The 24,293-nt window shown below is 33.9% G+C and overlaps 7 protein-coding genes across 15 annotated transcripts; 2 read left to right on the top strand and 5 right to left on the bottom strand.

Annotated features, from left to right (window-relative positions):
• Window positions 1–1,530: 1,530 nt before the first annotated feature.
• Window positions 1,531–3,087, bottom strand: LOC104788011 (uncharacterized). 2 transcript variants are annotated; one of them, XM_010513686.3, is made up of 6 exons: window positions 2,857–3,087; window positions 2,545–2,641; window positions 2,233–2,454; window positions 2,052–2,148; window positions 1,905–1,967; window positions 1,531–1,831 (listed from the first exon to the last, which is right to left on the bottom strand). In XM_010513686.3, exons 1-6 carry the CDS (start codon window positions 2,883–2,885, stop codon window positions 1,632–1,634), a joined length of 708 nt encoding a protein of 235 aa, XP_010511988.2. In that variant the 5' UTR covers window positions 2,886–3,087; the 3' UTR covers window positions 1,531–1,631. The 2 variants fall into 2 exon arrangements, with proteins under 2 accessions (XP_010511988.2, XP_087307322.1); XM_087451196.1 differs by having other exon boundaries at window positions 1,905–1,987; window positions 2,857–3,027.
• Window positions 3,088–3,304: 217 nt separating this feature from the next.
• On the bottom strand, window positions 3,305–5,141 carry LOC104788012 (uncharacterized). Of its 2 annotated transcripts, none has more exons than XM_010513687.3 (7): window positions 4,954–5,141; window positions 4,437–4,544; window positions 4,243–4,305; window positions 4,103–4,150; window positions 3,903–3,956; window positions 3,753–3,813; window positions 3,305–3,656 (listed from the first exon to the last, which is right to left on the bottom strand). In XM_010513687.3, exons 2-7 carry the CDS (start codon window positions 4,536–4,538, stop codon window positions 3,535–3,537), a joined length of 450 nt encoding a protein of 149 aa, XP_010511989.1. In that variant the 5' UTR covers window positions 4,539–4,544; window positions 4,954–5,141; the 3' UTR covers window positions 3,305–3,534. The 2 variants fall into 2 exon arrangements, with proteins under 2 accessions (XP_010511989.1, XP_010511990.1); XM_010513688.3 differs by having other exon boundaries at window positions 4,437–4,540.
• Window positions 5,142–6,979: 1,838 nt separating this feature from the next.
• LOC104788010 (cytochrome P450 704B1) lies at window positions 6,980–9,304 on the bottom strand. Its single transcript, XM_010513685.3, has 6 exons — window positions 8,955–9,304; window positions 8,656–8,871; window positions 8,254–8,559; window positions 7,776–8,165; window positions 7,499–7,699; window positions 6,980–7,414 (listed from the first exon to the last, which is right to left on the bottom strand). Exons 1-6 carry the CDS (start codon window positions 9,228–9,230, stop codon window positions 7,235–7,237), a joined length of 1,569 nt encoding a protein of 522 aa, XP_010511987.1. The 5' UTR covers window positions 9,231–9,304; the 3' UTR covers window positions 6,980–7,234.
• Window positions 9,305–10,687: 1,383 nt separating this feature from the next.
• On the bottom strand, window positions 10,688–12,008 carry LOC104788009 (NAC transcription factor 29). Its single transcript, XM_010513684.2, has 3 exons — window positions 11,717–12,008; window positions 11,331–11,611; window positions 10,688–11,244 (listed from the first exon to the last, which is right to left on the bottom strand). The coding sequence occupies exons 1-3, from the start codon at window positions 11,880–11,882 to the stop codon at window positions 10,870–10,872; spliced, it is 822 nt and encodes a 273-aa protein (XP_010511986.1). The 5' UTR covers window positions 11,883–12,008; the 3' UTR covers window positions 10,688–10,869.
• Window positions 12,009–15,695: 3,687 nt separating this feature from the next.
• On the top strand, window positions 15,696–21,273 carry LOC104788007 (phosphate transporter PHO1 homolog 10-like). 7 transcript variants are annotated; one of them, XM_087451182.1, is made up of 15 exons: window positions 15,696–16,067; window positions 16,781–17,542; window positions 17,671–18,269; window positions 18,355–18,682; window positions 18,783–18,831; window positions 18,913–18,984; window positions 19,056–19,185; window positions 19,261–19,381; window positions 19,480–19,738; window positions 19,829–19,933; window positions 20,018–20,062; window positions 20,156–20,305; window positions 20,405–20,683; window positions 20,802–20,902; window positions 20,984–21,273. In XM_087451182.1, exons 3-15 carry the CDS (start codon window positions 17,711–17,713, stop codon window positions 21,087–21,089), a joined length of 2,304 nt encoding a protein of 767 aa, XP_087307308.1. In that variant the 5' UTR covers window positions 15,696–16,067; window positions 16,781–17,542; window positions 17,671–17,710; the 3' UTR covers window positions 21,090–21,273. The 7 variants fall into 7 exon arrangements, with proteins under 7 accessions (XP_087307308.1, XP_010511983.1, XP_087307307.1 ...); XM_010513681.3 differs by having other exon boundaries at window positions 20,766–20,902; XM_087451181.1 differs by having other exon boundaries at window positions 19,261–19,393.
• Window positions 21,274–21,298: 25 nt separating this feature from the next.
• Window positions 21,299–22,107, bottom strand: LOC104789729 (uncharacterized). The gene has a single exon (XM_010515380.2). The coding sequence runs from the start codon at window positions 21,820–21,822 to the stop codon at window positions 21,397–21,399; it is 426 nt and encodes a 141-aa protein (XP_010513682.2). The 5' UTR covers window positions 21,823–22,107; the 3' UTR covers window positions 21,299–21,396.
• Window positions 22,108–22,120: 13 nt separating this feature from the next.
• LOC104788006 (transmembrane emp24 domain-containing protein p24delta10) lies at window positions 22,121–23,560 on the top strand. Its single transcript, XM_010513673.2, has 4 exons — window positions 22,121–22,369; window positions 22,449–22,658; window positions 23,017–23,093; window positions 23,182–23,560. The coding sequence occupies exons 1-4, from the start codon at window positions 22,154–22,156 to the stop codon at window positions 23,324–23,326; spliced, it is 648 nt and encodes a 215-aa protein (XP_010511975.2). The 5' UTR covers window positions 22,121–22,153; the 3' UTR covers window positions 23,327–23,560.
• The last annotated feature ends 733 nt before the right edge of the window (window positions 23,561–24,293 follow it).

Genomic DNA, 24,293 nt, shown 5'->3' with positions numbered 1-24,293 from the left:
GAAGCATTCTTTTGGGCGATGCGCTGCATGATTGGGCATGACTTCAGAGAGGTGGCTTTTTATACTGACTGCTCAGACTTGGTGAAGATGGTGTCTTCCCCTTTCGACTGGCCAGCGTTCTCGGCGTACCTTGACGACATCAAGACTGATAGGAAGGAATTCTCTTCTTTCTCTTTATCTCTAATTTCTAGAAATGCTAATGTAAGGGCGGATTCTTTGGCACGCCAAGCGCGTACATCTCCACACCAAGTTTTGTTTGTAAACAATTTCCCAACCAATTGGCTCGTTTGAGCTGATCTTTTGTTGTCAAAAAAAAAAAAAAAAAAAAAAGACAACTTGAGAATTTCAAAAAAAAAAAAAACAACTTTTGAGAATTTGGCCGGCCAAAAAAAATGAAAATATACATATACAAAATGAAACATGAATGGGAAAAAAAATGAAAGAATACAGAAATAGAAAATATAGAAATAAAGATAACAATGTAATTTCTCTTGTTTACACAGTGTGCAAATAATGACCTTATTTCTGTTTAATTAATATAAATGAATTTTACATAGATAATGATTTAGATCAAATATGTATATCCTTGTCTTGACAAGCTTGTAGGAAATAAGAATCGCTGATAAGATTAACGTCTGAAAATTCAGGGTAATAGCTGAATCATATAATGTAAAATCTAATTAGTAGATGTTTACTTGATTTAATATTTGAATTATTTTTTTTATTTTGGAAAGTATAATAATAGTAAAACACATTCTAGTAACAACTAAAACACATCATAATAGTTAAACACATTTTAATAACAACTAATTTCAAATTAGAACATACTAATAGTTAAAACACATTTTAATAACAATTAATATCAAATTTAGAACATAATAGTTAAAACATATTTTGATAATAATTAAAAATACAACAACCATAACTCTTTGTTTTCTTGCTTTAGTTTTGTATCCAAAATAATACTCCTTCTGTTTCACAAAAAGTGTCATTTTGGAGAAAAAAATTTGTTACATAAAGAGTGTCATTCTACATTTCCAATGTGCTTTTTAATGCTATATTTTCTTTTTTACCCCTAAACCCAAAGCTATTTTCACTGAATTTAAACCATTAATTACTAATTAAATAAGGGTAAAATTGTATAATTCAAACTTTTCTTAATTTGTGTGCAATGTGTCAGAATGACAGTCTTTGTGAAACAGAGGGAGTATATCAATCAGTGTTATAGTGGTGTACTCAATTATTAGAGCTCGGATTGAAAAATACTCGTAGCATCCATAAAAGACCAACCAAAATTTATTATTATACTTTTTTTTCTGGTCCACAAATATCATTATTAGATATGATATTGCTGATTTTGGTGGTGCACCTTTCGAGAGAAATAAGTTAAATATTGTACTGACGAGATATTATGTAAGATCCAATAATGTACGAGTCTAACACATTTCACATGTGACATCTCTTACGTACGAGTACGATGTCTCATATGGGCTCGGGCTTAAAACTTATAGGCTATACGGAAGACTCTTATGGCCCAAAATATATCACTTTTAGATTTATGCTTTGAACATTATATATCTACATTGCAATGGGTTACATTACAACAGCATTCACAACATTCAAAAATGTTATCAGTTGTAAGCTAGTCCATAGATATGAGGTCTTGTTATCCAGGGGAAGCTACACATAGAGTAAGTTTCTATTTCAACTTTGCCACTAAAGCCAGCTTCCAAGATGCAGTCTCTGGTGTTTCTTGTCAAGTGGCATCCATCTGCAAGTCTCTGCTGCAACGGATCCAGCAGTTTCTGCAAACGTCTGAACATCGATCCATCTGCAACAACCGATTAAGAATTCAACATGTACCTTTAGAATAAGAGTTGTCTCTTTCTCACACATTTATGTACCTTCTGCTGCAACATGTTCTAAGAATATGAAAACCCCTCCTGGTCTCAGCACACGTTTGATTTCTGAAAATTACCATATGGAACTTTTGAAAAAAGGGTTACTTACATTTTTACGCAATGAGGTTTTAGGAGGAAGAAACAATTTACCTTTGAGTGTTTGAGTGACATCAGAGACAGAACATAAAACTAGTGTAGCAACAACTGCATCAACTGAGTTATCTTTTAATGGTATAGCTTCTCCTACCTAATGACAGAAAAGATCAAACATCATGGGATTGTGTAAAAGAAACGGGATGTAGGATGCAAACGGATCGGTACCAAGACTTACTCCTTGCTTGAATCTAAAGCTTTTAGGTTTGAAGCCTGCTTTAGCAGCGGATTTGCGTGCGTACTTCTTCATTTTGGGATTTGGATCCAACCCATAAAGAGTTAGGTTAGTATTACTAGCAGCGTAGTATCTCATATTAGGACCTGAGCCAATACCAATCTCCAACACCTTTTCAGCTTTCTCACTCAGTTTATCAAATACCTTCACCTTGCAATCCTCAATCTTACCAAAAAAGAAACAGAGTAAATCAAAACAGGAAGACTGAGGAATAAGTCAAATGAAATGATGCAATTTGAGCTCATAAGCACAAACCTCATCCCAATAAGACTGCATCAATAAGTTAAGAAACCACGAGTAGAGCCTCCTAATATACCACCGGATTCTGCGGATGATGTGCTCCTCGAACATCCTGATGTACATAATAACAGTCACACACCAAACTGTTAAGTTTTTCTATGTGGACTTATCACAAACTCTAAACACTATCAACTTGAATGACGCGATCAATTCAATAGACACAATCATATCATGACATAAACGTATAGAGATTCGTTTGTGAATTCTAAGATCAACAGTTTGCATATGCTAGATGCATCTGGGAACAAAATAGATTTGATTTTTTACCTTTGAACGCCAAGCATTGTGAAGAACATGCGAGAAAAAAAGGGTTTTTAGTATCCGTATGAGTAGCAACCTCAAGGTAGGTGAGTGATCAGGGTCTTAGATCATACATGGTCTCATAAAACTCCAATTTAATGGTGGGAACAAAGTTACTTACTTTGGAAATGTCAAGTCAAGAAGGAAACAACAACGAAAAGAGGACTAGTAGGTGAAAAGAGAGAATAGAAACAAAAACCAAGGCGGCAAGTTGACGCTACTGGTTAAGAAAGTGTTTGGAGTTGACTTTCCCAATTCCGATATTATGAAGCCTTTGTTTGAGTAAGACGTTACAAGCTTTTGTCATAACTCACAAGGACTTTCATGTCACATCAACAAAAATATCAGTAATTATAGAGATGTCAAGGTTGGTTGTTCAGATGAGTATATAACTTGGTTTAGGTGTAATGAATCATTAAAGAAGGGCTTTGATGGATCATTAAAGCAAAACATGTGCAATCGTCCAATATAACGTTCTGAGCCACAGAGGTTCGTGTGTGATACAGGTTTTGCTATCCCAAGTATGATAAGGTAAGAGACTTTGATATTACAACCGTTGCAAAGCAAACCTGGTCGCTTATTCTTCTGTAAATTGACATGTGATGTTTGTTTGTTTGCTCCTCAAGAGATCTATATGTTTGTTGTTCACGATTTTATGCTGTCTTTCGCGTCACCATCGCTGCCTCCATCTTCCTTTACGTTGGTGTTGTCAACAGCTGATGCGCCGGCTTGGTCATCGGGAGATTCGTTGTTGTCAGTCTCAGAGTCTGATTTTTTCACATGAGATGCAAAAGTTGCGTTGAATGACTTGAGTGATATTTCAATGGAATCAAGAAAACAAGGCTATAGGATTCATAATCTACCTTCAGTATCGCCTGAAGAATAAGCCATTCGTCTTGCTCTTGGTTGCTGATGCGGAGTTGGCTGTTGCGTGAACAGATGTTAGTGTCAAAAAGAGAAAAAACAAGGAAACAAAATGGAAAAAAAGAAAGGAAGAGGAGTTTTCACTTTACCTGCAGTTTCGGGCGGAGGGCTTCCAAAGGTCCTTTAGGCTTTTGTCCTTTTTGCTGTTTAAAAATGTCAAATTCATGTAATAAGCTTTTGTTGGCTTTACTTAAAAGAGCTCTTTGTAAATTACACAACACATAGAAAGACAGTAACAGGAAGTAAAGACGAGACTCAAGGATAGTTAAAACAAAAGTTGGTATCACACCTTGCCTAAAGCCCAATCAGCCGAGTCAAAAAACGCACGTTCGTGGTCCTTGAATGAAAACATGAAACACAGCTTAATTAGCTTCTCAAATGGTATAAAGATAGTTTCTAATTTTGTAACAATGGTATAACTAAGCTAACCTTGGATATCAACGGAATCTTCTTCGGCAACAATCCTCCATACTTCTTCTTGATCGCATTTTCCTATAGGAACACCAACAATGACCCAATAAACCAAAAGAGTTCAAGATGGTAACTATGTTCCCTCAACCTAATAAACTCTTCAAAGTTCTTAAAATTCCAACAGTAAAAGAAACAATTCAAAAGTACCAAACCTCAGACTCAGATGATGGCTGTTTAGGAGTCTCCACCTCATCTGAAACCTTGTTGTCAGTGGGAGAATCATCAATAATCTCCTTCCCCTTGACGTCTTCCATAACTGACTAATTTAACAAACGTAAGGTTTCAAATTCTTCAATCTTATACAATAACACTTGTGATTGTTCTTCTAATGCATAGAATGATAGAAACTCTTATTCCCAGTCCGATTCCTTCCTACTCTGTACATTTTAATCCAAGGAACTAAGAAGAACTAGAGAACATTTAAGTGTAGAACAAAAACTATACATCGTTTTCACTAACAAAATTGAAAAAGTTCAAATCCGTAGTCGCACTTCCCGCGAATTCAAAATATAATAAAACACTATGAAGATCTAAATCACATTAGAAAGCCTTTAAGCAACAGTATCATCTTACTCGAACATGAATATGATCAAACAGGAAAGATCATCAACAAGGAGAGAATACAAATTAATCGGAAACAGAGTTTTAAGTAGAAGATGTATTTATTACCTCAACTGAAGAATGAAGATGGTCGCCGGCGGTTACCGTATGATGAAGATCCCGGCGAGGAACCGGGTCAGCAGATCGGATCTGGTTATTTTAGTGATTATTTCTTTTTTTTTCCGGAGCTGCACGTTTCACGATGACGATGACGATGCCTCAACTTAACGCAGCAAAATATTCGAATAAAAAAAGAGAGAGATTTGGGCCTTAATGGGCCGAATATTCTTATACGAAAAGATTCCCTAGTCCTTCTTCTCCTAGTCGTCGCCATCATTGAATCTTTTGTGTGTTTGGCCGAAGATTATTTAGGGGAAAATGTCATTTAACACAAACTTTCAAATTTAGGCTAAAAAACCATGAATTTTGTATAAAATCTTTTTATACATAAAATTTTGGTTGACTAACGATTTAAAACATTAAATATCATTGAATAAACTAAAATACACATATTGTTAATTAAGATAACTGAGCAACTAACATGTTATTTTTAGCTATGTCAATAACATTTGATATTTAAAATAGTTAGTCAAACAAAAGTTGACGTATTAAATGGCTTCTCACAAAGTTGATAGTTTTTTTATTTAAATTTAAAAATTGATATATTTAATTATATTTTGTCTAACTTAAGTAGTCTAATTTTTTATTAATTCAACTAATAATGACTAATTGTTGAATGACTTAGTCGAACATCCAAAATAAAAATCATCCTATATTCTTCAAAAAGTTAAATTAAAAATATAACAAAATATTATGCTTTAAAGATAAATTCACGTAAGCACATTATTGACTTGGGAAATATTTTAATAAAAATGTAATTATGGAATTTTGATCACATGTATATCTCATTGTTTTTGTTTGTTAATAGACAAATAATATTTAGCACAATGGTTCTCATTGAATTTTACAAAAGTAAATATTATTTTGAATATTTTTTTTGTTTTTGGAAAACTTAAGAGACTAATACACTATCAAATTTAACAAATCATCTCTCAAATAATAGAGAAGATATAGAAATTTATTTTAGTTACATAAATATTAGATTATACATTTTCTGTAAAATAATATGCACATCATGAATTATATTCATGAAATTTTTCAAGTTTAAAATATCTTCAACTCAATTGATGTAAACAAATTATATATTTTTCAATTCTAACTGAAAATATTATTGCAAAGGATATTTGGTGCATATGTACAAATGACATTAAACTGTATAATAGTTAAATGAATTTTGATTTTACAGTATAGAGGTATAAAGCAAAGAGTGTTGAGTAATGTGAACCAACAAAATAAATCAAAATGCATAATTTTTTACTTATGCATAATTTGATTAGAGTCTTTTCGTCTTGCTGAGCACAAAAATGATTAAGTTGTCTAATTTTGGTTTACTACAAATACTTTCAAATTTAGGGCAAAAAAATCATGAACTTTATGGCAGACCATTTAATATGTCCTATTGACTAAACCGTTTAAAACACCAAATATCGTTGATGAAGCCAAAAACAACATGTCGTTAAACGGTAAAGTAACGACCATTAGTTGCTCCGTTATCTCATTTAGTGACATGTGTATTTTGGCTTGGTCAATGATATTTGATGTTTTAAATAGCTAGTCAACAAAACTTCATGTATTAAATAGTCTCGTACAAAATTCATGCTTTTTTTTTGCCTAAATTTAAAAGTTCATATATTAAATGACATTTTTCCCAATTATTTAGGGATGTGTATTCACTTATATGATTTGATTTGAGTTTAAAACTTTTAAATGAAATTTTATATAATTTTGAGGATTTTAAGTGTCTTTAAAAAACTTATTATGATTTATATTATAACATATTTTTAAACAAACAAAATTCACCAAAATCTTTTCAAGTCATTAAAACTTCAATCTTTAAAATGATTCAGTAACATAGAATTTTGATATAGTGTTTTTACTAACTAATATCCCAACACACTAGTGATCTTATCATTTTAGCATTTAGGAGCAAATCCACGGGAAACGATTTAATCAACAAGAAAAAATACACACATCATAATCTAAGCTTAACAAGAGGTTTTATAACTCAAACACAACGTAACCAACAACTAACAATATTAAGAACGTTCAAAAGAAAGCGAAGCGGGCAATAGATCCGTAAAATATTATGGATGTCGATATGAGAATTGTCCCTTTGTCATGAAGGCTAGAGAATAACAACCTAGTTTGAGAACAAAATAGTTATAATGTCCTCTTGCATCATTTTCACATGGATTTTGACTTGTATTAATTGTTTATATATTATTATTGTCTATGAACGTCTGGATACAGTAACCTTCAAACCATGCGCCATGGATAAAATCGTCATCATCCTATACTTGACTGGATGGTTTGGCACCAAATGGAACTTGTAGAATCTGCAAAGAATCGCCATCGCCATCTTCATTTGAAGATAAGCTGAATCCTTTCCCAAACATATCCTTGGTCCTGCCTACATTACATATTCACACAACAACTCATTTTTTCATATGTTACAAAATATATCATTAATGTGTTTAATTTGATTATAAAATACCTGAAAAGCTGTGAACTTGAATGGAGATGCATTCTGAAAGATTCCATCTTTAAGCCATCTTTCCGGTTTAAACGATGCTGCATCTGATCCCCAGTTGTATTCCATACGACCCATTGAGTAAGGTACGTATGTAACCATCCCTCCAGCTTTTACTTTTGTTCCATTTGGTAACATATCATCTTCTAATACTCCTTTCGGATCCTACAATAGTTTTAAAGATCGTATGCATTTTTATGTTTCCAAATTGTATGGATTCTATATGCATGGTGAAGTTTACCTGAGGCACTGCAGGGTAGAGACGAAGTGTTTCAGTTATCACAGCATGCAAGTAGTGAAGTTTTCCTAAGGAGTCATAGTTCAATAGTCCTGCGAATTGCGTTACCCTCTCGTTGAAGGAATCGAAATCCTCTGTTTCGTAACCTCGCGATGGTGTGTTAGTAGTCTCTTCTTCTCTTTCTCTTTCCAGTTCTTGTAGCTCTGAGTAGAGCTTCTCAGCAACATCTTCATTCATCATTAGCATGTATATAGCCCAAGTGAGTGTTGTTGCTGTTGTATCTCTTCCAGCTATTACAAAGTTGAGGACAATATCTCTTAGGCTTTTCTCAGTTTCTTTGCTATCTGGATCGTCGCTGATCTCAATGAACCTCGAGAGTATATCGTGCTTGATCTGGTTACATGCATAGGAATTTGAGGAAAAAAAAATGTTACTACAACTTTGTGACAAGTTCATATTTTGAGTTGTAACAATGTGTTACCTTGTTGTTATTGTTGTTGGCAGGAGATTTTTGTGCCTCTAATAACTCTGCTTTCCTTCTTCTTATAACTGAATAGGTGAAATCATTGACCACTTTTATGCTTTTACCAAGCAATGCCTCAGAGCCAATGTTAAGGAACTTTTTCAACTTCCAAAGAGGATCTATGAAACGAAGTGTTACGATAATGTTTGCGGTATCGAAAGCCTTAGCAAACCGATTCTCTGGTAACTCTGGAGCTAATGTCCCAATCTCCACACCAAATCCCACTTTACATATGGAGTCTAGAGTCATTCTCATCAACAATTCCTAGAGTCAAAATATCAAAGTAAGAGGATAATTACAATGTAACATGTTCTGTTTACTAAGATTACTAAAGATTTGATTTGATTGATGGATTCTTACTTGCATATCTACTTGTTGGTCTTTGAAAGATGCTTGGGAAAGGATATTGAAGAGCTTGAGACTATACTCTTTAAACACTACAGTACTGAAATCTCTTAGATTCTTGGAAGCGAATTCGAAACTCGCGGTTTTCCTCTGTTTCCTCCAAAGCTCTCCATCTGAATTGAAAATGCCATCTCCCAAAAGAACTTCCATATATGAATGGTAAGTCTCTCCCTTATCAAACAACAAAACATTAATGAAAGTTACAACACAAATATGCCATTGATACAAAAAGAGTTAATGTTTTTTTTTTTCACCTTAGGGTAATTGGAGAAATTGGTTTTGAGAACGTATTCCACATTGATGGGATCTGCTATGTATGTATAGGTAGTGAATGGCATAGGAACCACAACTGTTCTTGAGTTGTAAAGATACTCAACGAGCCAATCATGCATTCGATCAAAATTGGTTAACTGTTCGATCGCTGCTCCAACCAAAGGCCAAGTCTTTGGACCACTCTTGTTCCTTTGTCCCCATATGTGCAAGAAGATCCATGATGTCACCATGCAAGCTACAACCAAACACATCGACATTTTTTAAATTTTACTTTTTTGAATCTGAAAAATTAAGTTCTAAGAAAAATTCATTTATGGAGTTATTATATCTCTATCTGGTTTGTTTCTTGATCAGCCAAAGCATATGAGCAATCTACTACTCAACTAACAGTCTTTTTCTTTTTATGCCTTCTTTGACTTCACTTCTTTGGTGTGTTCTTTTGTAAGAACTAGTCTGGTTCTCTTGGTTTCTGTAAACCATGTTTGGTTCACCTAAACCGGTCTAGATTGAAACCAACCAGCAAAAATGGACCCAAATCTAATTAATCTTTAATTTTGATGCAAGTTCCTATCCATTATGTTTGAGACATGCGCAGACGCAGACTGAATCAAACTGAGGTTTTAAAAGTACGATGATGACATATATAACATTCGTTATCTAACAAAACGACAACGATAAGTACCCAAAATGCATTGTATCTGGCGTTGATTCCTCCACACGTCATCGACTTTATCATTCCAAGTTAACGTAATCTTAGTCTCTCATTTCATCATTTTAATAACAACACTAGGTTTTCACCTGCGGTACACCGCGTGACTAAATTATCAATTAATATAATTTAAATAATAATTTCTAATGTATTTAGTTTTTAAATTCTCAATTAATTAAATTTTATCTAATTAATTTATAATTTTGTTTAGAATGTTTTTTCTTCTTTTTACGTTTTATACAGTTTAGAACATAATTACATTAAATTTGTTATTAAATAGAATATAAAATTTTAAAACACTTAGTTTTGTTTTCTATAATTAAACAGATGTATATGTCTATATGGTATGTTAGTGTATATTTTTATGTGTATACACTTTTTTTTTTATTTTTTGAATATTAAGAATTTGTTGTAGTATGTGTAATATTTTGTAGTTTATATACTAAATAATTTATAAGTTAGTTTTCTAAACTATGACTACAAATCTATAGTATATGAAATAAACTAAAATTTTTTAGTGTTGGTTCTATAGTCCAAACTCGTCATGCTAAGCGGATCACGCAACATGTTCAAAGATTTTTAATTCGCAAAAACTCATCATACGAAACCCGTGAAAGTAAAATATAATATGTGAGGCTAAAAGTTACTTTTTCTCAAATCAATTTTTCAAATTTTTAAAAAATAACAATACCTCTTAACTCACTTCCTTATAAAATAAGGAAATAGAATATGTATATATTTACAATTATGTTTGTTACCTTTTAAAACACTTAATTTCTATAAAAAAAAACAAATATAAAGTAAAGTTAATTTGTTTATTAAATTGATTATTTAATGCTAATGGCATGCCTGTAAATAAGTACCAACTTGAGGATTTATTTTATAAATATCTCTAAAAATGTATATATAGATTTAATAGTACCAAAGTCTATTGTTTATATTTTCTACATATAAAACAAGAATCTTTTGTTCATTATTAGTTAGTAAATTCATGCTGAAACAGTGTTTTAATTAAACAAGGTTTGTATTTCACATTAATTCATATATATGATAAGGAAAAAAATATAAAATCGCATTATAGTCTTAGTTATATTTTACAATTTTTCTTGTGTATCCCCAAACTAACAAAATATCTACCAAAGTAACATTCAAAGCACATATTCTTTTTTAACTAAAACCCCACATGACTAAAACTTAAACATAGCTTGACGATGATGATTCAAGATCTCGTCTTGGTTAAACTGTAGATCCCCGAACCAACCAGACTCCGAATCAGGTTGATGAAGATGATGATCCAACTGACTAAAATTATCTGTTAAAATGTGAGATATGGGTCCCATGTAATCCATTTCCAACAAATGAGCCAACGAACACGTTCTCGGAAGTTTCGTCGTCGACGTCATCATCGTTATCTCTTCCTCATTTCTTCTCTCTAGTTCTTCGTCTACAACAACTGTTGCCTCATCGTTTAATACTTCGTCGACGAAACTCTCTTTCTCATCCAGAAGCCTCCCTGCTCCTCCTCTCTTCTTGTATATCCTACACAGTACCCATTCATCTAACTGCAAAAATATATGAAAAACATTTTTAACAAACCAAGTTGTAACAAAATACTACAATTGTTTTCTCATCAGCTTGCGTTACGTACCCTCATCGAACCGCTACGTTTCGTCGATGCTTTACGTGAGTCGTGTAGACGATACTCGTGCATGATCCAGTCGGTTTTGATCCCTTTGGGAGGCCTGCCTTTGTAGAAGACGAGAGCTTTCTTGACACCTACGTTACTCGAGCCGCTGTGAATGGCTTTGTCTGTACCGGTTGCTTTCCAATAACCGGAAACAGCAGCCCGGTTTGGTCTGACTCCGTTTGGATACTTTCGTTCTCTAGGGCTGAAGAAGTACCACTCATTTTCCCCAAACTCTGTTTTCTCTGTAAATTTCACAACAAAAATCATATAGGAGAGAGTTAACAATAACATCAACCAAAACATAAGCATCTAAAATAGATTTGTATTGAGAAATAACCGGTTCTAACCGGGTAATTGCCATGGGTCGAACTTGTAGATATCGACTTCTGGGATGATGGAGACAGGGCATGGTTTGGACATGGTCTGGTTTCGAAGATAGTATACGATGAGTTCTTCGTCGGTAGGATGAAATCTGAAGCCTGGTGGGAGGCTAGAGCTGGAGTTTACTTCCATGATTTTTGTTTTGTTTTTCAGACAGTTTACAGAACTCTAGTGGTAATGGAACAGGAAACTAGTTTTGTTTTTCTTTTGTGTTTGGTTTTTTTTTTTTTTTAATGTTCTTGAAATGTTTAGAAAGCAGAGAAGGTTGGGGTTTTTATGCTTGAGCTTTTTTGTCGTTTTACTGTGCGTCACTTCTTTCTTATTGGTTAGTACTTGGTACAATTTTAATAATACTTCATTTTGTCCTTTACAGTAGTAGTCTAATGTTCTATATTATCCCTATCCTATTGTTTTTGTAATATTCTAAATTTTGTCAAATGGTCATTAAACAGCCACGGTTAAAAACGAGTTTATTAATAGTTTGAATTAGATGGAAGAATCAGAGAGTACTATTCTCCACCTCTAAACATGTGACATAGAAGTTTAATTATTCATAAAGCTTTCATTAAACATTTGTTGTGTGGGAAAATTAAGTCAGAATTATCCGGTAATATAGATAATAGCTTTTGGTTGTGGGAATCATAAAAGGGGTCTTAGTAAGACATATAATTGAGTTTGAGTGTGCTTGACCACTGATTTGTTTGGATGCATTGCATGGCTTTAGTATTAGTAATTTAGGTGAATCTCCATTTCAAGCAGAAGTATATCCTTTTGTCCTATTTCCCAAAGTATTCGTTCTTTCGTTTCGCTATTATTGCTTTGCTTTGCGCCTATCTTTGTCTACTCCTATCCATTTATCCAAAATGTAAGCCCAACTATCAAAAGTCATATGCAACATTATCATCTACACGATATAGTTTACGTTACATGACAAAATATATCCATCATTATCACTAACTTTATATTGCATTACTTATTCCAGTAACTTTTCTTCAAGTTCATCAGTTTCTTACAATTTAGTGCCATCTAGCCAAATTTTGTTCTTTAATATGATATTTTTTGGAGTTAAATTTGATTTTAGGGTTAAAATTTAGATATCAGGGTTTAGTTTACAAAGATTATGATATAAATGTTGTTTTCTATATATAAATGGATTATTTCTTAGTTTGATATAAGATGTAGACTAATTTTGTGAACTTCAATAAATCTTAAGTAATTTATTTATTTTTTCTCTAAATTAGTCGCTATAGTTTTATAAAATATCCGTTTGTTAAAAAAAACAAAACTAGTAATTAAGGAGAAGAATTTGAATTGCAAAAGAAGTACAAAAGAAATCGTGTGAAGACCATTCTTTGTCTTAATCTTGGAAGAAAACGTGGCATGCTATAAGGTTTTGGGGTCCAATTTTTTTGGCTCCTGATGACGTATATCGTTTTCACATAAAAAGTCATTGAGGATAAGGATTGTGGAGGGCATACACCCACGCGCCACGGTGGATTTCTGATTAAACAAACACTTAGTTTGTCGCTAATCACGCATGCTCTTATCTAATAGTGTCATTACCGTTCCCTAATTGGGTGATTAAATCTTTCTTTACTATATTTTGTCAAAAACTCCCACTCGCTCTGTTCAGATTGGATACAAGTTTCTTGAAAAAGGTATTGTAACGGAGATGTGAAGGAACGTTCTAGCTTAAAGTGGGGAAAGAGGATAAAAAAAACAAGTTAATGACCATCATCACGATTGAAATAATTTGTTTTCATGAGTTTATTCTGGTTACTTCATGATTTTGATAAGAAATGAGTTATCGAATATTTGATAAACAGTGACGCATTTTCCACAAAATTTCAAGAAACTAGCTACTTTGTTAATGGATGATGAAAAATGCCATTTTCACAAATTTACCCCAAAAGCTATTTTTACATGCAAGTGTACCTATATTATTACTATATTTATTTCCAATGGCACACGAATCATTTATTCAATACATTAACCAAGCAAGTCATGATTTACTTACTATATAGGGCATGAGACATAAAGGATTGGATTAAAAGATAGGAAGGTTAGGATGATCAGATGACGCAAACGCTCTGGCATTTTTAAAGAACCAATTAAAAATGAGTGACGATGATTAATCAAGTCGTCATCTTAATCTCTAGCATCTTTGCATAGCTATAGGGAGGATACCATTTATTTATGTTAGTTATAGAGATCGACCTCACACACAAACTTTACTAAATTCTTTTTATATCCACGTGAAACAAAAGAAATATAAGAGGCAACTCCTAGTTCTCGATATGTATAGGCTGAAAGTTTGGTGACCGTAACTAAAATAAAGTGTTTTTCTTAGCGATTATAGTTTTTTTTTTTTCAAATATTATTACCTTGTTTTTAAATACGGTTGTCTATTTCCGACTTTCAACACTAAGATTTATTATTAGTAACTTTGAATTTTATGATAATTACTGAATCTAACGTAAATAAAATAAACTTCCAAAGTTTAGAATTTGTATTAATTTCGAGAAAAAAATACTAAAATAGAAAAGGAAAAAGAAAAAAACAAGTGTTAAAATAGAAATAATATCGTTTGACTAAATTTTAAAATTTTTAGTTTAATCTAAAATGACGTTGTTTGCTTCTATATGTTTACGCAAAATCTACTTTAGAATAATTTATATTAACATTTTTGAAGTATATTTTGGTTTATACCCTTTAAGTTTTACTTATTTAATTATTATTTTTACAACATTAACCTCTAAAACAATTCCATAAATAACATTGCAGAGAAACTCAAATACTAAATTTTCTTAAATTGACCAACATTTGTTACATTTATTGCCATAAAATCTTAACAACATCTATACATTCCGATTTTTCCAAAAACAACTCTGCCCATTAAAGTTTTAACCCATTAAATATCCAAAATTATTTTTACGGATGCTAGAATCTCTCTCTCAAATTTAAATGATATACAACATATTTTTCATAAAAGAAGTTTACAGTATCAATAATTATATTAACATTAATAAATTTCCTAAACCGAAAATCCAATTATAAAATGTCACATTAAATATGTTGAAAACCCTCCATATAATTTGGTTTATTTTTTATTTTTTGAGGAACTACCAAAAAAAATCAAAATACTATTAATTATCATAAACTATATATATTGACATGGAAAATTTATAAACTATAAAAATATGCTAATTTGGTAAAACAATTAACATAATTAAATTTGATAAAAAATCTTATTTTGATTTTTTTTTTTAGGCGAAAATTTATTTTGATTTTGGTGAGATAGATTGGCATTAATCCCATATAGAGAGTTAAGTGAGATTTTTTTTTTTAAATACTTTTAGATGAGTACCAAGAAATAAATGTATTAATAGACTATTACATATAACACACAAGTTAAAACCTTGAAAACACTACAAAAATCATAGACTTTGAATACTTATATCAAATACATGTAAAATTTTATATTTTTAAAATTAATAAAATAATAATAAAATAACAAATAAATATAATATAAATTTAAAATTTTTAAAATTAAAAATATTGTTCCGCGGTGTACCGCGGATTAAATCCTAGTTTTACAATTGATTAACAGTGTTGAGCGGTTTGCATGATTTCACGCAAATTGTTAACTTCGTGTTTAATATTTATATTATTTTCTAGTTGAAATATGATTCAAACATATTTTCTTTATTCCAAACATAGTTGAATTGTGAAAATATGAAGAAAAAAAAATCCATTTTCGATGATTAAATTTCTAAGGTATGTTTTCGTAAAAGTTACAGTGATCTATATCTACGGGTCGATCATGATCATGATTTCATAAACCGGACCGGAACTGATATGTTTTAGTCTTAGATAAAAGTTTGGACCGGTTCAACCGGTCAGGACCAGGTTTCAAATAATTTGGTAATGATGTTAGGGTGAAACGACACCGTTGCGTCTGTAATCAAGACTCTTTTGTAAAAACTCTGTAAAACTGTGAAAGTATCATCCCTCCGCCTCGCCGTCGTCAGTCACCTTACAACCTCCGGGGACTTTTACACACCAATGACGTTGAGACTTACGACCATAAAACGCGCCGTCGTTGAATCCGGCGTATGTTAGAAACCAAAGCTTCAGTTACATCTCCGCGATCTCTCCTCCTTTGAAACGGCGCCATCGATCGCCCTACCGCTTAACCACCGGAATTTTATCAGGATCAGTCAGATTCTTCAATTGTTGTCGAGAATTTCAGTTTCGGTTTCCCGAGTTTCTCTTTCGGTGGATCCATGGAGCTAATGGCTGTGCCTAAGGAAGAAGGTATAACTGTTTTTCAGCATTTCCCATTTAACACTGCGAATTTGCAAATTTGAGAGTTTTACTTTAGGGTTCAAAGTGTTGCTGCATTGGGGATTTGCTCTGTTAGCATAGAGTTTCTATCTATGGTTTTAGGGAGGTTCAGTATATGGCAAAAGATTCGATCTTGAGACCATCAGTGAAATCTTTTTGACTTCAATAGGCAAGAACCAAAGGCCATTGTCTCTTTAGCTGTATATTTTTTCAATATCTTATCTTTTGAGATGTGTTAAAATGTAATCTGATTTGCTTTGTTCAGGCTCAAAATCATTGGTTTTATCCAGAACAGAACTTTGCTTGTGAATGATTTGGTTAACAGTAGCTTTTTGGACTTCGTGAAACATACATATTTCTAAACACAAGAGAGGGATAAGAAATGGACCAAAGGGCCCTTAAACCTACTCCCGTGATCATCATTCTCTGTTACGTTTTGATATCTCTTAATTTTTTCATTAGTTAAGTTTCTGGCTTTTGAGAGTCAAAGAAGGCTTTCTAATTCAATCCAATTCGGTAGCAAGTGGGAGTAATCAACACTAACCGTCTTTGATAGAAGAGCATGTTGTGTTAGTTTATCTGTAAAAAAATCTAGGACTGCTTCTTGAAACAACTTAGGTGTCACCATTTTTCCATTCTTGGTATCACCACCATTATGTGCATGACACTGTTGTTTGTTTCAGGAGTTGTGGGCGAGTTAAGCTTCCACATTTCTACTGCTGCAGCGGTGAGCGGTCAATACCTTGATGAGCATAGCCAATTCAAACAACTGATCCGTACTTACCATATGAACAGCCTTTGCTAAATTTGGACCAAGTCTTCTCTGTTTTTGGCAAATCAATTTGGATTCCTCCTACAAAATCAAAATACTGCTTGTTATAAGAAGGTTTTGCAGAAGTAACGATGTTGCAAATTAAATGCAGTTGTGAAGTTACTTATATTTTGATTGGTTTAAACTTTAAAGCCCTACAGAAGTCTCCTCCACTGCCAAGTTACGCGGTTTCACTGCCACACTGAAGCATACGTAGCAACACGTGTCATGCTCTGGTGGGCTAATAAATTGGTCAACCCGTATCTACTCTATGATTTGCTTTTGCTTCCTTCCATCAGTTTCGGCCGCAACAGATTCAACACGCATTCCATTTATCGGACGGCACGTGGCAATCACAATAAAAATCCAACGGCTGTGGAAGAAAGAGGAACAAGTTTCTTAAGCAATAAGCATGATCTAAACCACAGACGATCCCGTAACCATCTAATACAAGGCACCGCAAAATACTGTAGTGTCAGTCGGCGAGAGTTAAAGAGCTTAAGGGGTTTCGAATTACCGACGTCTCCTCTCCCTTCGTCTTCCTTCTCTCTCGTAGTCGTTAATGGCGTAGAAATCGAAATTGCAGAGAAGCTTCTATCATCGAGCTTAGTCTATACGTTTCTTCCTGATCAAGGTACCATGAATGTACTCAGTTAGAACGAATCTTAGTTGTTCAAATGGATCCTGAATCTGTAATTTAGTGTCATAGATTTAACCGATTCCGTAATGTTGTTCTTGTTCTCTTCATGATGTTTGTGATAGGCTGATAGAGTTTGGTTGAATTGAGGATACACAAAAAAAGATGAAGTTCGGGAAAATATATAAGAAGCAAATGGTGCCAGAGTGGGTTGAAGCTTATATGGACTACAATGGTATGAAGAGGATTCTCAAAGAAATACGTAGCTACAAGCACAGTAAGCTGACTAGAGCAGCGTCGAGAGTTTCGCGGCAGGCGGAAGCTTTGCACCGTTCGTTTAGTGGTTTAGCGTTTCATCCTAGGCACAGTGAACAACATGCTGGGGATATTGAGGACCAAGTCATAAAAGTTGACACGGTGCAGCAAGATGATGATTTTCGTCAATTTTACAAGACAAAGTTTCTAAAGAAGTCTGAAGAAGGGGGTGAGTTTGAAGAATATTTCTTCAAGAAGCTTGATGAGAATCTCAACAAAGTTAACAAGTTTTACCGGGATAAAGTCGAGGAAGTGCTTGAGGAAGCGGCTTTGCTAGATAAACAAATGGATGCATTGATTGCGTTACGGGTCAAGGTGCAAAAGCCTAATGCAGATAACCTGAATTTGGAGAAGCATCCTTCTGATAAGGTCGTTGTAGAGGCTTCTGATAGCTCAACGAGAACACCGGGTAAGCATATATGACAATCATGAGAAGCATCTTATGTTCAGATGTTTTTCTGTTTAGTTTACTGAATTCTTGATATATTTTGCAGGCACTACGAACAAAGATATGGTACACGGTATGGAAAGAACTGACATTCCTGAAGAAGAGGCCACTCATATTGCGGCTGACATTGTCCCGGTTTCTCATACTGATGGGAATGAAGAGGAAGCCGGTAATGGTGAAAAGCAGGATCTTCGTGAAATACTTGAGCGTGTGAAGATGAATGATGCGCTTGAATCTCCTATTTCTACATTAAAAGGAGTTTTTGGAGATTCTAATGAACCAATCTCCAAGAAAGGATTGAAAAAAGCAGAAGAACAGTTGAGGCTTGTTTTTAGTGAGTTCTATCAGAAACTTCGTCGTCTGAAGGAATACAGGTGAGTGAGGAGAAAGGTTCAGCCAATGTTCAATCTCTCATGTAATTTTTCTTTTGTATTGTTATTCTTGATTTTTCTATGTTTGTGTAATTTGAATCAGTTTCATGAATCTTCTGGCATTTTCCAAAATCATGAAGAAGTATGAGAAGGTTAGATATAATGAGCTTGTTCTATGTTACAGATTCCTTACTGTAGAGCAATATAGATGAGATGTGTTGGTTAATTTGTAGATTGCTTCGAGGAATGCATCCAGGAACTACATGAAAATTGTGGATAATTCATTGATTGGGAGTTCTGATGAGGTTTGTGGAGTATTTCAGACATTAGAATCACATTTCCATTATGTTTGTCTGCTCACTGTATCCTAATTTAGGTTAACAGACTCCTGGAGAGAGTAGAGGTAACTTTCATTAAGCACTTTTCAAGCGGTAATCGAAGAGAAGGCATGAAGTCTCTAAGGCCAAAAGTTAAAAGAGAAAGGCACAGGGTTACATTCTTCTCTGGTAAGTAAATCAGAGATTCAGATTCCAAAGATTTTACAATTTGTTCACTTATACTTGTTCTTCACTTTCCCACAGGTTTCTTTTCTGGTTGCTCAATAGCACTAGTTGTTGCTGTTGTTTTCAAGATAGAAAGTAGAAAAATCATGGACAAGGACTACGGTACTGAATACATGGCGAATATTATCCCTCTTTACAGGCAATTGTTCGAGTTACTTACTCAGTACATGTGCTCATAACATTAGTATAAACAGAACTTTCTTATCTCACACTGACAAAACATTGCATGTCCTGCAGCTTATTTGGATTCATCATTCTTCATATGCTCATGTACTCGGCGAATATATACTTCTGGAGGCTTTATAGAGTCAACTATACATTCATCTTTGGTTTCAAGCAGGGAACAGAGTTGGGTTACAGAGATGTTTTCCTGATAAGCACTGGTCTTTCGGTGCTTGCTTTCATCTGTTTCCTTCTAAATTTGCAGCTTGATATGGATTGGAAGTTGAAAGATCATAAGACACTCCCTGAAGTTATTCCTTTGGGTTTGGTCGCTGTAAGATAATATTTCAGTGTTTACATTTATGTGCAACCGTTTAGTATCAGATGGAATATGTCTGTCTTAAACAACCCTTTTTGTTTGCAGGTTGTTCTATCAATACTTTTTTGTCCTTTCAACATCATATACCGCTCAAGTCGATTGTTCTTCATTCGAGCACTGTTTCACTGTATTTGTGCTCCTCTCTTCGAGGTGATCATAACATTATATATGTACCAGTCGCTAAAACTGAGTACAGCAAAGAACTCATATTCATGTTTTTCTTCTTTATCACAGGTTACACTTCCAGATTTTTTCTTGGCAGACCACCTAACCAGTCAGGTTTTATATCTTATGCTTGCATTACTCTTTATGTTGAAAATATGTATGACTCGAAATAATAGGCTGTTCTGTTATATGTTTTGGTAAGTTCAGATACAAGCCATAAGGAGCTTTGAGCTATTCATTTGCTACTATGGCTTAGGAGAATACTTGCAGAGACAAAACAAGTGTCATAGTCATGGTGTTTACAATGCCTTCTACTTTGTCGTTGCTGTTATACCTTACTGGCTCCGCTTCCTCCAGGTATCACACAATTCAATCTTTTCTTATTTTGTTACTGCCTTCATGGATTCTACTATCACATCTGAATCTATAACTTACATGTACCAGTTTTTTTTGCAGTGCATACGCAGATTATGTAAAGAAAAAGAATCCGTACATGGATACAATGCATTGAAATATATGTTGACAATCATTGCAGTCATCATAAGAACAGCATATGAACTGAAAAAGGGTCGGACTTGGATGATTTTGGCTCTTGTAAGCTCAGGCGTAGCAACAGGGATGAACACATTCTGGGACATTGTGATAGACTGGGGACTCCTCCGTAGACATTCCCAGAATCCATACCTTAGGGATAAACTGCTTGTCCCTCACAAAAGCGTCTATTTCGCAGCCATGGTAAGTAACATTACAACATCAGCAAATATCCAAGTGATAAAAGAGTAAAAGACTCTAGTTGAATAAGATTTGGTTATGACAGATAGTGAATGTGATTCTAAGAGTAGCATGGATGCAGCTAGTGCTAGAGTTCAACTTGAAGTCGCTTCACAAAATTGCAGTAACAAGCATTATTTCGTGTTTAGAGATTGTTCGTCGGGGAATATGGAGCTTCTTCAGGTATATACACTTTTCTCTATATAAAAGGGGTCCAACTTGTTATGAATGAATGATTTAGTAATGTGAAGTTAAACTTTTCAGGTTGGAGAATGAGCACTTAAACAATGTGGGTAAATACAGAGCCTTCAAGTCAGTTCCACACCCTTTCCATTACTACGACGATGAAGACGCTGACAAAGACGATTGAACCATCCTAATAAGTGAATAACACACACACTCTCTCTCTCTGATTATATCTAATGATTCACTGCTAAATAAAACAGATATTAGCCTTAATAGGAACAGTTTGTATTTTCTTTTCTGATAAATCAATTCAACATGTAAAGTCATATATTACATGAATCCAAAAGAAACACATAGAGTTTACAAAACTATTCTTGAAATAAAGAATTATATTTTAGTTTATGATATTAGACATTCCAGAACAGAGATCATACAAAAGAAAACATAGAGTTTACAAACTATTCTTGAAATAAAGAATTAGATTCAGTTTATTACATTAGAAATCCAGAACGGAGATCATACGCTCTTCTCCTATCTTCGTCCATCAACTCAGCCACACCGACTCTAACCAGGTCATAAACCCTCAAAACAGCCTTGAAAACCCCAGTCTCGCCATCCAACACCTCAATGATCTCCCCGCACCGTCTCTCAATTGCGTTGGCCACATACTTTGAAGATCCGCGTCTGTTGATTCCCAACACAACGTACCAGTCAGGCTCCCCTGAGACCGTGCGACTGTTAGCTGCTGCGAAAAGGATTCTATAAGCGGCGACGTGCGCGTAAGGTTGAGGAGCATCAGGATTCGCTTTACAGACTGAGACAGCGCATCGTAACGCATGCTCTAGGTTTCCTCTCTCAAAGTTCTCTTCACAGTAACGAAGAAGCTCTTCAACCTTGTTCGACATTCTCATTATCATCACTTGCGACTCTAGTAACTCAATTTTAGAAACAAACTCCAAAGTTTATGAGTGTATTCGTTGTTTAATTTCCTTTTTCATTAGTTTTTATAACCCTAAGAAAAGAAAAGGAAATATTGTTTGAGACTCAAGGACCACTTTAATACTATACCAAACCGGTCTATTAAGAAAAACCAAATAATTTATTGGATTCGGTTTGGTATTCTTAACCAATAACATATGTACACGTGTCATAATCCCTTACATCGTCATCGAGGCTCGTCGTCTACGAAACAATCGAAGAAGAAGAAGCAAAGAGAGACGAAGAGAGAGTTTCGATCTGGATAAAAAAATGTTTCTCAATTCGAAAAAGCTATGGACGACGATACTTCTAATTCTAACGATTTGTTCACCAATTTCACAGTCGCTTCACTTCGATCTACAGTCAGGTCGAACAAAGTGTATCGCGGAAGACATCAAAAGCAATTCAATGACTGTTGGTAAATACAGCATCGATAACCCTCACGAAGGTCAAGCTTTACCACAATCTCACAAGATCACCGTCAAGGTATATTACACAGATCTTTCTAACTTTTGATCTAATTTGTTTTTGGTTCGATAGATCTGAGTTTTTGTTTATGTGAAAGGTGACGTCTAACGCCGGGAACAATTACCATAACGCGGAACAAGTTGATTCGGGTCAATTCGCGTTCTCTGCTGTTGAAGCAGGTGATTACATGGCTTGCTTCACTGCTGTTGATCATAAGCCTGAGTTGGCGTTGAGTATTGATTTTGAGTGGAAGACTGGTGTTCAGTCTAAGAGTTGGGCTAAGGTTGCTAAGAAGAGCCAAGTTGAAGTGAGTTTTGATTTGATTCCTTCTCTTTCTCTCTCATTGTGGTTATAGAATTGTAGCTGAACAGTTTTAGATTAAGAAATAGGAGACTTTGAGACTTGTAATAGTGAAATTGTTTAAGTTGGAATAAGGTTTAGGAGACTTGAGACTTGCTAAGAAGAGAACCAAGTTGAAGTGAGTTTAGTTTCTCTTCCCTTTGTGGTGTAGATGTTTTTGATTTGTTGTCTCGTTTGTGGTTTGGTTTAATACATAGAAGTGTAGCTGAACAGTTTTAGATTTAGAAATAGGAGACTTGAGACTTGTTGAAGGTGGTTTTGAGCTAGTTATGTTGATCCTCCTTGTGTGTGTTCTTGTGTGACAGGTAATGGAATTTGAGGTGAAGAGTCTACTTGATACGGTTAACTCGATTCATGAAGAGATGTATTATCTTAGAGATAGGTAAACAAAAAAAGTCGTTCTTTTTCTCAATTGTTTTGGTTTCAAGAAGGTAGTGTTTACATGTTTGATTTGGTGTGGTCTCTCTCAGGGAAGAAGAGATGCAAGACTTGAACCGTTCCACTAACACGAAAATGGCATGGTTGAGTGTACTCTCGTTTTTCGTCTGCATAGGAGTTGCAGGGATGCAGTTTTTACACTTAAAGACGTTTTTCGAGAAGAAGAAGGTTATCTAAAGTTCTACAGCGGTTACGAACTTTGTGTTTTCTAAACCCAAACAAACAATCTTATTCTCTTTGGATGTTGTACATTAGATCAATGGCTGCTCTACCATGTTATCGGAGACTTGGAAATTTGATTTAAGTGGCATTAGTTTTTTTTTTTCCAAGATGAGTGTAGTTTTTGTTTAGATTTGTTGGTTCTTTAGAATACTTCGATGGTTTAAAGCCAAATAAATTGTGTTTGTCAAAGGGTTTAGTTTATACAGCTTATCTCGATCAGGGCTAATGATTGGACTCACTCTGATAATTATATCTAACATGCCATATTGCTTCGTTCGTAATACTTAACATTTGTACAAAAAAAATTTGCTTCGTCTGTTACATATTATTGTTTTAAAAAAAATTATTATTCAAATCCAACTAACTAAACTTTAGGGATGTTCTGTTAACTTGTTAGGATACGGAAAAAAATATTGTGTTGGATTCTTTAATCTCTCAGAGACAACGCCTGCTAAAGTTTATGAACGCCTGCTAAAGTTTATTGGTCATAACACCATCTCTATCATCCATACTGCACAAAAAGGTCACATGATCTAACGAATAATATTGTTGTGATAATTAAAAATTATGTAAAAGTTTAAAGCGTTTTATCAAAAAAAATGTTCATTAATTAATTAGTCCGATATTTTTTTTAGACAATTTAAAATTTAGGATATAGTTTTTAAGGGTAGGAAAAATATTTAGAATTTAGAGATTAGTTTTTATTAAATTTCAGTTTATTTTTGTAGTATTTTTGGAAAAAATAACTAAATGTTGTATTTTTGGGGGAAAAAACTCATTTTAGTGATATTTATGAAAACATTGTCCAATATGTTATTGGTTATTCTCTACTATTTGCTATGTTTGGTTAGTGATTACTCGAGTAAATAATACTCAACTAGGAGATATCTTGTGCTATAAAGCACAAATCAACATTTTTATA

The sequence above is a fragment of the Camelina sativa genome, chromosome 5, assembly GCF_030686135.1.
Source record: "Camelina sativa cultivar CO46 ecotype springtype chromosome 5, ASM3068613v1".
Classification (NCBI taxonomy): Eukaryota; Viridiplantae; Streptophyta; class Magnoliopsida; order Brassicales; family Brassicaceae; genus Camelina; species Camelina sativa.
Note: the sequence above shows the minus strand (reverse complement) of the source record. Positions and strands in the feature narration are given on the sequence as shown.

Bases quoted from the DNA above. Each gene is read 5' to 3' on its own strand.
- LOC104788006 (XM_010513673.2), top strand. From the start codon at position 22,154: ATGTTTCTCAATTCGAAAAAGCTATGGACGACGATACTTCTAATTCTA. The intron at 22,370-22,448 runs GTATATTACACA...TTTATGTGAAAG, and splicing joins CTCACAAGATCACCGTCAAG to GTGACGTCTAACGCCGGGAA. The intron at 22,659-23,016 runs GTGAGTTTTGAT...CTTGTGTGACAG, and splicing joins CTAAGAAGAGCCAAGTTGAA to GTAATGGAATTTGAGGTGAA.
- LOC104788007 (XM_019246093.2), top strand. From the start codon at position 17,711: ATGAAGTTCGGGAAAATATATAAGAAGCAAATGGTGCCAGAGTGGGTT. The intron at 19,394-19,479 runs GTTACTTACTCA...CATGTCCTGCAG, and splicing joins CTTTACAGGCAATTGTTCGA to CTTATTTGGATTCATCATTC. The intron at 20,063-20,155 runs GTTTTATATCTT...TGGTAAGTTCAG, and splicing joins CAGACCACCTAACCAGTCAG to ATACAAGCCATAAGGAGCTT.
- LOC104788010 (XM_010513685.3), bottom strand. From the start codon at position 9,230: ATGTCGATGTGTTTGGTTGTAGCTTGCATGGTGACATCATGGATCTTC. The intron at 8,872-8,954 runs GTGAAAAAAAAA...TTGTTTGATAAG, and splicing joins ATTTCTCCAATTACCCTAAG to GGAGAGACTTACCATTCATA. The intron at 7,415-7,498 runs GTATTTTATAAT...TATGTAATGTAG, and splicing joins TCAAGTTCACAGCTTTTCAG to GCAGGACCAAGGATATGTTT.
- LOC104788009 (XM_010513684.2), bottom strand. From the start codon at position 11,882: ATGGAAGTAAACTCCAGCTCTAGCCTCCCACCAGGCTTCAGATTTCAT. The intron at 11,612-11,716 runs GTTAGAACCGGT...TGAAATTTACAG, and splicing joins CGACCCATGGCAATTACCCG to AGAAAACAGAGTTTGGGGAA. The intron at 11,245-11,330 runs GTACGTAACGCA...ATATTTTTGCAG, and splicing joins AACGTAGCGGTTCGATGAGG to TTAGATGAATGGGTACTGTG.
- LOC104788011 (XM_010513686.3), bottom strand. From the start codon at position 2,885: ATGTTCTTCACAATGCTTGGCGTTCAAAG. The intron at 2,455-2,544 runs GTTTGTGCTTAT...TTTTTTGGTAAG, and splicing joins TGCAGTCTTATTGGGATGAG to ATTGAGGATTGCAAGGTGAA. The intron at 2,149-2,232 runs GTAAGTCTTGGT...TTCTGTCATTAG, and splicing joins GCTTTAGATTCAAGCAAGGA to GTAGGAGAAGCTATACCATT.
- LOC104789729 (XM_010515380.2), bottom strand. From the start codon at position 21,822: ATGATAATGAGAATGTCGAACAAGGTTGAAGAGCTTCTTCGTTACTGT.
- LOC104788012 (XM_010513687.3), bottom strand. From the start codon at position 4,538: ATGGAAGACGTCAAGGGGAAGGAGATTATTGATGATTCTCCCACTGAC. The intron at 4,151-4,242 runs GTTAGCTTAGTT...TTTTCATTCAAG, and splicing joins AGATTCCGTTGATATCCAAG to GACCACGAACGTGCGTTTTT. The intron at 3,957-4,102 runs GTGTGATACCAA...ATTTTTAAACAG, and splicing joins CTGATTGGGCTTTAGGCAAG to CAAAAAGGACAAAAGCCTAA.